General features: G+C 35.1%; 1 protein-coding gene across 1 annotated transcript; it reads left to right on the forward strand.

The window, feature by feature from the left end:
- The first annotated feature begins 4,626 nt into the window (after positions 1 to 4,626).
- On the forward strand, positions 4,627 to 12,013 carry LOC125227105 (vacuolar protein sorting-associated protein 52 homolog). Its single transcript, XM_048131314.1, has 7 exons — positions 4,627 to 5,057; positions 6,069 to 6,214; positions 6,472 to 7,039; positions 7,529 to 7,684; positions 8,322 to 8,440; positions 10,907 to 11,030; positions 11,188 to 12,013. The coding sequence occupies exons 1-7, from the start codon at positions 4,806 to 4,808 to the stop codon at positions 11,815 to 11,817; spliced, it is 1,995 nt and encodes a 664-aa protein (XP_047987271.1). The 5' UTR covers positions 4,627 to 4,805; the 3' UTR covers positions 11,818 to 12,013.
- The last annotated feature ends 37 nt before the right edge of the window (positions 12,014 to 12,050 follow it).

Here is a 12,050-nt window from a genome sequence, read left to right on the forward strand (position 1 = left end):
GTCTTATCATTTCCTTCATCCGTACGTCCCTATTTTCAACAATTACATACATAATAAAATATGTTAAGAAGATAATCGTAGTGGTGGGTGGTGTGGGCACAAAAATATATTTTAAAAATACATTCAATCGCTTCCCAGTCCCACTATATTTGATTATAAAACCATGACTGATCAAATTGTGTGAACATAGGAGTAGGTAAGTGCGTTTCCACATTATCCGATCCGATATCGGAAGTAGGACCGATAACCTACATATTAAAGGCGCTATCTTCGAAATTAGCCTTCGACATTTTTCGTATTCGATATCGGATCGGATAATGTGAAAACGCTCTAAGGACACTGATCAGAGCGTAGAGAAGACTCTCGATTTGAACTTAAAATAAGATGAAAAAAATAAGGTCCTACTCACCACACAGTTTTTGATATACTGGCAGCCATTGGGTTTTCATCTGAAAATTAATAAAATTAAATGTTAATTAGTTTAATAGTAAAAAATGAAGGCAATGCATTTGTTTAATAAAGAGGCAAAGTTTGTACCGCTCGTGATATTGAAAGCACATACCTACCCGAGCAAGTGAATATTTTCATATTCAAAATCTTGTAGAAATTCTGAACTGGAACAGTCAGAAATGAATAAATAATTAGTACTGCCCAACAAGTTTGTATTTCAGCCTAATATTAATCTCGCTATAAAGAGCTTATACCTATATGGCTATAATGTACGTACCTACATCGTGCGTAAGTAATTTATGTATAATGTGAGGTTATTTTTTATTTATTTAAGTGTTTTTTATTCAATAATATCTCCACTACCTACTAGTAAATTTACTATAATAGTTGAATACAAACGATTGAAATAGAATCTATATTTCAAACTTTTGTGTTAAGTGTTAAGAGTTAAGAGCACCGTTTTTAGGGTTCCGTAGTCAACTAGGAACCCTTATAGTTTCGCCATGTCTGTCTGTCCGTCCGTCCGTCCGTCCGTCCGTCCGTCCGTCCGTCCGTCCGCGGATAATCTCAGTAACCGTTAGCACTAGAAAGCTGAAATTTGGTACCAATATGTATATCAATCACGCCAACAAAGTGAAAAAATAAAAAATGGAAAAATATCTTTTATTAGGGTACCCCCCCTACATGTAAAGTGGGGGCTGATATTTTTTTTTCATTCCAACCCCAACGTGTGATATATTGTTGGATAGGTATTTAAAAATGAATTAGGGTTTGCTAAGATCGTTTTTTGATAATATTAATATTTTCGGAAATAATCGCTCCTAAAGGAAAAAAAAGTGCGTCCCCCCCCTCTAACTTTTGAACCATATGTTTAAAAAATATGAAAAAAATCACAAAAGTAGAACTTTATAAAGACTTTCTAGGAAAATTGTTTTGAACTTGATAGGTTCAGTAGTTTTTGAGAAAAATACGGAAAACTACGGAACCCTACACTGAGCGTGGCCCGACACGCTCTTGGCCGGTTTTATTCTTGCCCGACTGTCTGCTATGAACGCACTATCCTACCGGCTGCGCCATGTAAAGTTATGCGCCCACGGGATCTTTGTCGCCGCAACTATTTTGCCTCTGTCACTTTCCATACTTTCAACTATTTCCACTTAAAAAATCACGTTAATTTGTCGCTCCGTTTGGCCGTAAAAGACGAACAAACAAACAGACACACACACTATCCCATTTATAATATTAGTACCTATAGATACAGCGAATGAAGTAAATAATACCTATTCATTCCAATCCAGGACAACCCATGAAGTATAGAAATATTCTGTATATTTTCCATGATACACCCACACAATAAAATGTCAGTACCACTTATGCACACTTATGTAAGCGACCATTTTCAGAACATCTTAATTAGGTTAGAAGCATACCATACTTTTATTTAGCATTATTGCGGTAAAATGAGGATGAAATCATTTATTATAAATGTAACATAATATTTTCTATTTCTTTACATCGGTTACATTCGATGACATGACGTCTGGGCTGTAGGTACTATGTACTCAGCCACAAAGACAGAAGTTTCCAAATAGTGGGCACCTTTCACTGTTACTCAAGTGTATGCCTTCTTTGGAGGAAAAGAGAAAGATCCCCAAATTTTGCGAATTTCACTTTTAGGTAGTAGGCACATAATATATGTAGGCATAAACAGAAAAAATATGAGATTTCTACCATCTATGATGGGGGACAAGAATCTTATATACATACTGGATATTGCACGCCGAACATTACGTTGAAGCCAGAAAATTTGACCTTGAATTACGTCACGCCGGTCTTGCATCTCTTTCTTTAGGGTGTCCATGATTAAGCATACATTAGGGATATCCCGCGGAATTTGACGTATTACGTTTATACGACTGATTAATTTTGTAACTTATTAAATTCAAATCCGATCAATCGTTTTATCACGAAAGTGAACATCCATCCTCACAAACTCAAAAAGTAAGGTACATTAGGGCAATTCCGAAAGTCGTCTAATTAGGAAAGTCGCATAGAAATCACCATTATTTCCGTCATATCAAGATTCCCCTTTCGGAATTATCTGAACATTTCTGTCATTCGGAATTACTCTAATGCACCTTACTAATTTGTCAACCGCCAATAAGGTCCATTTCTATACCACTCTGCAGTTACTTTGCCTTACGCCACAAAATACGGTACAGTTTTTACCAGTGGTAAACTACTGGGATTTTTTTTTCAGAACCGTTCCAGAATAAGAGCGTGGTGAGTGTTGCAACACGAGGCTTAAAATATAACTTTTCTTTTACTAACTGACACCTGTATTTATTAAAAAATGTTTCAGTCACTTTAAACCATCACAACAATATTTTGGTAGAACTACTGGGAAAACTAATTAACTAGTCAACTACCAAACCAGGTGGTTTGGTAGTTAACAATGTGGGAAAAATCCCCGTAGTTAGGGCTGGTAAAACTTGGTGGTAACTAGTGGGAATAGTCCCAGAAATATAAGGGAAGTATTTCGTCACTACTTTTAAAAAATCTCGTATCTCATGCTTCTCCTCAAAGTTAAAACACAGTAAGTCTATATGCATTCCATACATACTACTACATTTTCTTTTAATTGACAGAAGAAGATACAAGTTTTTTTCAAAGTAGTGACGATTTGTCAATAGGAAAAAAATTAAATACTAGGACATTTTACAACAGTATCTATTCTTTATTTCTTTTAAGTCTTCAGGCTAGGTTATTTATAATACGAATATAAAAGTAAAATACAAAACCACTTACAAAACAATAAAAAAAAAAAACATATTATAAAAAACCTAACCTAGGGTGCCGCTAGCAGCGAGGCAGGGTCCAAGCTGCTGGTGGTTAAGGATGCAGAGAGAGGAACCGTCGGACTATCCGCGCCGTATCCAAGATCACCGCCTTCTGCATCTGACCCTTGATCCAACCACCTAGCGAGAGTCTCTCGAGATGTTGGTCGCCAATGCTGTCTCCTTGTTTCATCTTTTGGAACACTGAAATGTTTAATATTATTCATGTTAATTGTAAAGACACAAACAATAAATTTGGTATTATATACTGTGATATGAATTATGAACATAGAAACCGTACCAAGTTGATAGATTTAGCTCCATTCAATAAGAGTAAATACGAAAAAAGATTGGTCACCCTAGTCGTAAAACCACACATAGCTATTTTTTTCTTTAAAGGTCATATTTATCGTTCTAAACCTATTCGCGGGAATTTTGATATCATTTGAGACAATGAAAACAATATAATGATTAGAACTAACCAAGATTACAAGCAAAATAGAAGAAAATTGATTGTCAGTGAGGTTTATGAACATTTTGGTAAAATAAGTACTTACTTGTGAAATCTTATGTCGGATTTCGGTTTCCATTTACTTCCACAATGCTGCACTATGCAATACATTGCGCATAACTTAAGGAAACCGACGAAAAATGTTTATATCACAAAAGAAAACTCTGAATTGGTGAATTACTTTTGACAATTCTGACATATCGGGCATATTTCTTTATTATTAGTGTTCCCATAGTACGCAGGAGGTAAATACCGGAGAAATAAGGTTTTTGCTCGAGTGCTTTTTTGTATAATACAAAGAAAACTAAGTCAATTTGATTGAAGAATGTTTTATACGTTTTTTTTAGTAACTAATCTGGCAATACATCACAGTGTCGGAAAGAGATAGAACATAGGAGTAAAGGTGAATGAACCTGGCTTCAACTCATTGGTCGGCACGCACTATCCAGAGATATATATAAAATTCTTGATGGGGGATCTCCGTTGTTCAAGAGTAAAAGTTGCCAGTAAGTTGCGAGTTGGTTGTGACGTTTCATTTCAAGGCACGCAGGTTAAACAAATTTTGCCACCGAATGAAACCTAATTCTGTCTATGTTTCGCCACCAAACTGTTGGCGTCCCGGTCTTCAATATATCTTTCTCGTCTACAATATGCACATTTGCTGCTATTTGTATTGACGAAAGGGTGGTGCTAGACTATATATACATTATAACTATAATTAAAAAAAAAACAATAGTTAATAAAGTACACTTCGGACCGTACTTATCAAAATGTCAATTCAAGTGACACTAATGACAGTGACAGTAATGACGTTTTACAGCTAAGCAAGTAAGCATAACGTAGAAATTGTTGTACGATTATACGGTTTGTTTATTACTAAATAATGTTGTAAGAAAGTGCAATCACAATTAGTCACATCTAAATTAATACACCTACAACTTTGCATTACTATGTCCTTTGATTCAGCGTTTGTATTTAAAGAATAACACGCCCTACATAAGTGCACGATGTCCGAAACAAACCATATGAAGGATGTACTGGATAAGAACTTAGAAGATTTTGAGATCCAAGAAGTTCTGAACAATGGCACAGACCTTAGAGAGTACGCGTTGCAAGTTGACAAAGGAATAAAAGAGGCAGAGAAAAATTCAGTAGCCGATTACTTGAAAGAAAGTGGGAACATCAGTTCACTGCACAACCAGATCGAGGAGTGTGATGGTATACTGGCTCGCATGGAGAGTATGCTCATGGTGTTTCAAGTACGTAATTATTGGTTTAAACTTGAATAACACAAACACAGGATAAGTTATTACGTCTCTTTCCTCAATGAACCCATATAACTAGTAGAAATACTTGTAAGTTGGTTTAGTCAATAAAAAATTAAATATTGGGGGACACCTTACACATATCAACCTAGCCCCAAACTAAGCAAAGCTAGTACTATGGGTGCTAGGCGACAATATACTTACTTATATAGATAAATACATACTTATACATATACATAGAAAACATCCATGACTCAGGAACAAATATCTGTGTTCATCACACAAATAAATGCCCTTACCGGGATTTGTAGGCAGGGTCACTACGCGCTAGGCCAGACCGGTCGTCAAATTCAAGTTGAAGTGCACTAACTCATTACATATCCCATATTTATTTATTTAAAAACATTAACACAAAGTTTACAGTGTTACACCAAAGCACTTATGTGATATACCTATTGAAAAACAACAGCATTGTTACATAAAATACACAGACAATTATAACAATAACTTATACATTTATAACAGCGATATAATATGTTACACCTATTATACCAGACATACATTCATAAACTTGTTAAATGAAATATGCAATTAGTTAGCCTAAGACAATTTTTTGAGTACAGAAATCTAGCTAGGTACCAAACTATTATTTAAAAGTAAATAGCATGCTCCAAATATACTTAGCTAATTTCTATTTTTACCTATTTTTAACCCCCAACGTAAAAACGATGGGGTGTTATAAGTTTGACGTGTCTGTCTGTCTGTCTGTCTGTCTGTGGCATCGTAACTCTCGAACGGATGAACCGATTTAGATTTAGTTTTTTTTTGTCTGAAAGCTGAGTTAGGCGGGAGTGTTCTTAGCCATGTTTCATGAAAATCGGTCTACTATGTCGCAGTAGGGGGTTTTTTCAAAATTTTAATTTTGTGGTTAGGTTATTGGATACAGTAAAACCTTTGTTGCAAAGTTTAACTATTATTCTTAATTTAATTTATTATTTATTACAGAATGACTTGGGAAGTATTAGTAATGAAATTATCAGTTTACAAAAGCGCTCTGTCAGCATGTCTGTACAACTATCAAACAGACAGGTCTTAAAAGGGCCACTGTCATCATTCATCGAAGATATGGCCGTTTCTGAAACACTTATTTTGTAAGTATGAAACTTAGATGCAGTTGTATAAATACCATCAGATACAGTAGTAGTGGTGTTTACAAATATTTGAACATGTATATTTTCAAGGTGTGAGTGTTCAGATATTTACGAGCACATTTGCTGCTTCAATATATCCATGAAGACATTGAAGACCAACTTAATGATTAGTCAATAAAATGGATAATTATAAAGTCCCACTTAACACAAGTAGAATATTACCTTACCAATGTTATGTTGTTATTACCCTGTTTCAGTGGCATAAACAATGTACCAGTTCTGGATAAAGAATTCATGATCCAGTTAGCCATTTTAAGTCAAAAACTCAATTTCGTCAAAGAAGAGGATTTCAAGGAAACAAAAGCGTGCCATGACGTAAAAGATGTACTGGAAAAACTTAAAATTAAGGCTGTGGCTAAAATAAGAACCTACATACTAGAGCAAATTTATAAATTTCGAAAACCAATGGCTAATTATCAGATACCGCAGAATGCTATGTTAAAGTATAAGTTTTTCTTTGAGTTCATATTAGCCAATGAAAGGAATGTAGCTCAAGAAATATGCAATGAGTACATAGATACCTTGAGTAAAGTATACTACTCATATTTTAAATCATATGCATCTAGACTGGACAAGCTTAAGTATGAGGAAGCGCCAACTAAAGATGATCTGATGGGAATAGAAGACGGTGTGAAAGGAAGCTTCTTTCAGAAGTCAAACCTGAGAAACAAAAGCACTATATTCACTATTGGCAACCGTGGGGATGTACTGGCTCAGCAACTAGAAGCCCCAATTATAGTGCCACATGTGCAACAAAAGACAAAGGTATAAAAATACATCCTAAAGTTACACTAGTCAATATTACCAATATTAAGACTGAGAAAATTGTTTTAATACAAATCATTTTAATGGTTCGTAGTCACTCCTGAATGTTGCCACAAGGAAAAATTAAAATTAAAGTAACTTTTTAACCCCCGACGCAAAAACGACTGGGTGTTATAAGTTTGACGTGTCTGTCTGTCTGTGTGTGTGTCTGTCTGTGGCATCGTAGCTCCCGAACGGATGAACCGATTTAGATATAGTTTTTTTTTGTCTGAAAGCTGAGTTAGTCTGGAGTGTTCTTAGCCATGTTTCATGAAAATCGGTCTACTATGTCGCGGTCGGGGGTTTTTTCAAAATTTTAATTTTGTGGTTAGGTTATAACTAAAAATAATGCCACTCGATTTTATGGTTGAGGTTCGTACCAGTACTAAACCTGAGAATCCTGAGATAACTTCTTATCTTCTGATTTTTATTTTAACTTCTCTGTTTCAGTATTCATATGAAGCATTGTTCCGGAGTCTCCAATATGCCCTGGTGGACAACAGCTGCAGAGAGTACCTGTTCACGACCGAGTTCTTCCATGTCAAGGGAAGCCACGCCCAAGAACTTTTTGACAGGATACTAGGAAAAACTTTGTCTTTACTAGTGGTAAGAAAAGTTAAAGTTTATTTTACTAAAAAATATCAATTTTCCACTGTATGTATAATATATATGTATGTATATTGCACCAACAACTTCTCAAGGCTATTGTCGGTATTGACAAAGAGGATCGATTAGTATAGAGTTACTGTCAAAGTAAAATGTGTAATCACAGTGCATAGACTGCCATCTCTCAACACAAGCTTAAAACTTTTGAACCTCAGTTTTGACAATTTGGCCCATATTCTTAGCTTGATATGTGTTAAAATGTCAAATATTAATATTAGCGCCATCTAGCCGAGCGTTCCCCAAAGGTGTATCGCCATCTAGGTCACCGTACCTTTTTCTGTATGGTTTTGAGGTACGTTTTTTTCTTAGACTTTATCTGTCTATACGGAGTTAGTATGTCTTTGGTATTGATTACGGTAGGGACTCCGACATTGATTGTTATAATTTTTTATATATCATTGTCGTCTTGTTTGACAATATAATTTATAAAACTCTATGTTGTCTTATGTCATTATGTTATAAAAAAATTACAACAGCCAAAGATTTGCTCTCTGAATCCCTATTCTTTATTTATTTATTTGGCTTCTGTATATACCTATTACCACATATGAGTTGAAGTGTCCACCTTTTTTTACAGAAAAACGTCGAAAACTACGTCCTCGAATGTTACGACTGCCTGGCGCTGTTTTTGTGCATCCAGCTCATCAATAGATACCGATGGATGTGCCACAAGAGAGCAGTGGCCGCCCTGGACAGGTAATACAGGCAAACTCTTACCATAAAGGGGCGATCAGTTACCAGTTCACCGGACTCAGGGCCAGTTGCATCAACTACATTTGACAGACACATCATCGTCAGCCAGCAGACGTCTATGGAACTTCCCATACAATAAAATTTAGTGTGTGTGTGGATTGAGTGAGCACCTTCCGAAAATAAAAAAAAATATGCTGATCATTTAGTAAAAGTTCTAAAACAATTGTAAAACGAATCTCTGAATTTGTAAAAAGATAAATCAAAAGATACAGCCATTAACATGTGCTCACTCAGTTCTCACAAACTACCAACGAAAACAGTGAATATATTCATTTAACATATAATATTTATATACTAACATTTAGTAAAAAATAGGCCAACCTACCTCTATAAATATTAGATCACCTAGTGACGTATTAAATTTTTTACAAATAGTTTCTTATGCTCACTCAATCCACACACTTTTGAAAAGCCGAATTTTGATGAAAAACATAAGATTTAGACCGCTATTATATGTGTATAGTTTAGTAAAAGTGAAATGGGAATTTGTAAAATACAAAACGAACCACTAACGTGTCAGGTTTTTTTATAATAAATTTTTGTAAGTGCTCACTCAGTCCACACGTTTTGAGAAAGTTAAAAATGTAAATATCTTACGATTTGTAGCACCTAAGACACTCGAAAGTACTTCAACATTTAGTAAAAATTTTTACTAAATATCCACCATCTAATATTTTATATTCGTTGTCTGGTTTTAAAGATAATCATACATAACTTTTCTCATACAAATGTATCAAGTACGGTGACCACACTATGTCGGCTCCTGATTTTCCCCACCTTCCCATTGTCATATTGAGATTGGGGAGTTTCGTTCAATTTTGATAATAGTTTACCGGATTTGTAAGTGGGAGCGAGAAAAGAATAACTATTTCTCGCTCCCACTTACAAATCCGGTACGCTCATCTGTTAGCGCGATTAGATTACCAGGTTCTGGTTTCTTACTAGTGAAGTATTATATTCTTTGTTTCTTACCAATTATTATTCATGTCCTTTTTAATGCATGCATGTCGATATGGTTATTATCCTGACGTCGATAAAAATTACACAATACACATCATCACTAGGCCAAGAACATAACCTAAAAACAGTTTGCAGATGGAGAATTAATATGGTATTAGTTTAATATTATCAAAATTGAACGAACGAAACTCCCCAATCTCAATATGACAATGGGAAGGTGGGGAAAATCAGGAGCCGACATAGTGTGGTCACCCTACTTGATACATTTGTATGAGAAAAGTTATGTCTGAATATCTTTAAAACCAGACAACGAATATAAAATATTAGATGGTGGATATTTAGTAAAAATTTTTACTAAATGTTGAAGTACTTTCGAGTGTCTTAGGTGCTACAAATCGTAAGATATTTACATTTTTAACTTTCTCAAAACGTGTGGACTGAGTGAGCACTTACAAAAATTTATTATAAAAAAACCTGACACGTTAGTGGTTCGTTTTGTATTTTACAAATTCCCATTTCACTTTTACTAAACTATACACATATAATAGCGGTCTAAATCTTATGTTTTTCATCAAAATTCGGCTTTTCAAAAGTGTGTGGATTGAGTGAGCATAAGAAACTATTTGTAAAAAAATTAATACGTCACTAGGTGATCTAATATTTATAGAGGTAGGTTGGCCTATTTTTTACTAAATGTTAGTATATAAATATTATATGTTAAATGAATATATTCACTGTTTTCGTTGGTAGTTTGTGAGAACTGAGTGAGCACATGTTAATGGCTGTATCTTTTGATTTATCTTTTTACAAATTCAGAGATTCGTTTTACAATTGTTTTAGAACTTTTACTAAATGATCAGCATATTTTTTTTTATTTTCGGAAGGTGCTCACTCAATCCACACACACTAAAATTTAACGAACGCTTTAACAGTGACAAAAGGTTTGGTGCAACCGGTCCTAAATCGGCGTTTCATTTATTCGGCCGGCACTTTTACCTTTTACGGTTGACTGACAGGCCAGTATTGTCCGGTGAACTAATCTGACCCCCATTTATAATTTTCTACATACATACTAATCACGTCTTTCACGACAATAGCGGAGCGACGAATTGAAGTGATCTTTAAGTAGAGATAATTGAAGGCGATGGAGAGGGACATATTTTTTGTCTCTTTCCAATCCCCCAGTCCCCAAAATGGGGGTGGAACTTTGTATGGATCATTCCGCAATTTTAGAATTTAACGCGAGCGAAGCCGCGGGCAAACGCTAGTGTACCTATACTTTATTAGATGGTATTCTTTATACGTGCAATAGGCCTATCTCCTTACCCATCGCCGTCAGGACTAGTATAACTAATAACAATCATATAAGACTGCTTGTACCTATACAACGTACAGATTTACACAAGTCTACTGAAAATAAGTGCCTCTAAATATAATAATCTTTTTCAGTTATTGGGATTCTCTACACGGCATATTGTGGCCGAGATTGGACTTTGTGTTGAAACTGAACATCCAGAGCGTGAGAGAGTGTGATCCAGCAAAGCTGTCCAACAAAGAGTTGGGACCTCATTATGTAAGATTTTATATATTTAATGGTGTACATTATTGTACAATTAATATCCCATAGAAGAAAAATCAAATTTGCAATGTTCCGTTTTTTAACCACACGCCTTACCGCTACGTGTTCTTATATCGTACGTATAACCACCAAACGTTATCATCGGTTTCAGATCACACGAAGATATGCAGAGTTCTCAGCGGCAATGCTTAGTTTAAGCGAACAGTTCCCCTCCGAAGATCTCAGTAACCTACTTCTGAATCTACAAGATGAAGTCAACTGTTTCTTACTTAAAATGGCAGCTGAATTCTCTCAACGAATTCAGCAATTAATTTTCCTGATAAACAACTATGACATGATATTGAGTATCTTAATGGAAAGAACACGAGATAATACCAAAGAAGCGGAGAACTTCAGAGACCAATTGCAGGCCAGAAGCGCGGAGTACGTGGAAGAGATACTGAGCCCACATTTTGGAGGAATGATGCAGTTTGTGAAAGAAGGGGAGGTTCTCCTTGAAAACGATAAGAAGTCTGAACTACTTGCTATGGAGAAAAAGAGTCTATCGCTAGTAGCATCGTTCAGCGCCAGCTGGAAGCAAAGTCTAGAAGAAATACATAGAGAAGTGCTTGTATCATTCCCCAACTTAGTCACGGGATCGGGTTTGCTACAAATGGCTTTGACAAATTTTGTACAGTACTATAACAAATTTGTCAAACTGCTGACACCTAACGCTAGAACGCAACTGGTCAATATTCACGTGATTATGGTAGAAATCAAAAAGTATAAAACTAACTTTTAATTGTAACATTTAGTGCATAATTCCAGATTTTGTATTTAAGGATCTTATATTGCGATTACTATTATTCAAGTATAAAACTGGCACATATTTATTTCAATTATAATAACAACGCCTCTTGTGATGGTGAAATATAGTCATGTTTTTTTTGCAATCTGTATGTATATAAGCAAGTAAAATGTAAATCATTTCACAAAGATCAATGCATTTTATTATTTTTCTCTCTTATTCATAAA

The sequence above is a fragment of the Leguminivora glycinivorella genome, chromosome 6, assembly GCF_023078275.1.
Source record: "Leguminivora glycinivorella isolate SPB_JAAS2020 chromosome 6, LegGlyc_1.1, whole genome shotgun sequence".
Taxonomy (NCBI): Eukaryota; Metazoa; Arthropoda; class Insecta; order Lepidoptera; family Tortricidae; genus Leguminivora; species Leguminivora glycinivorella.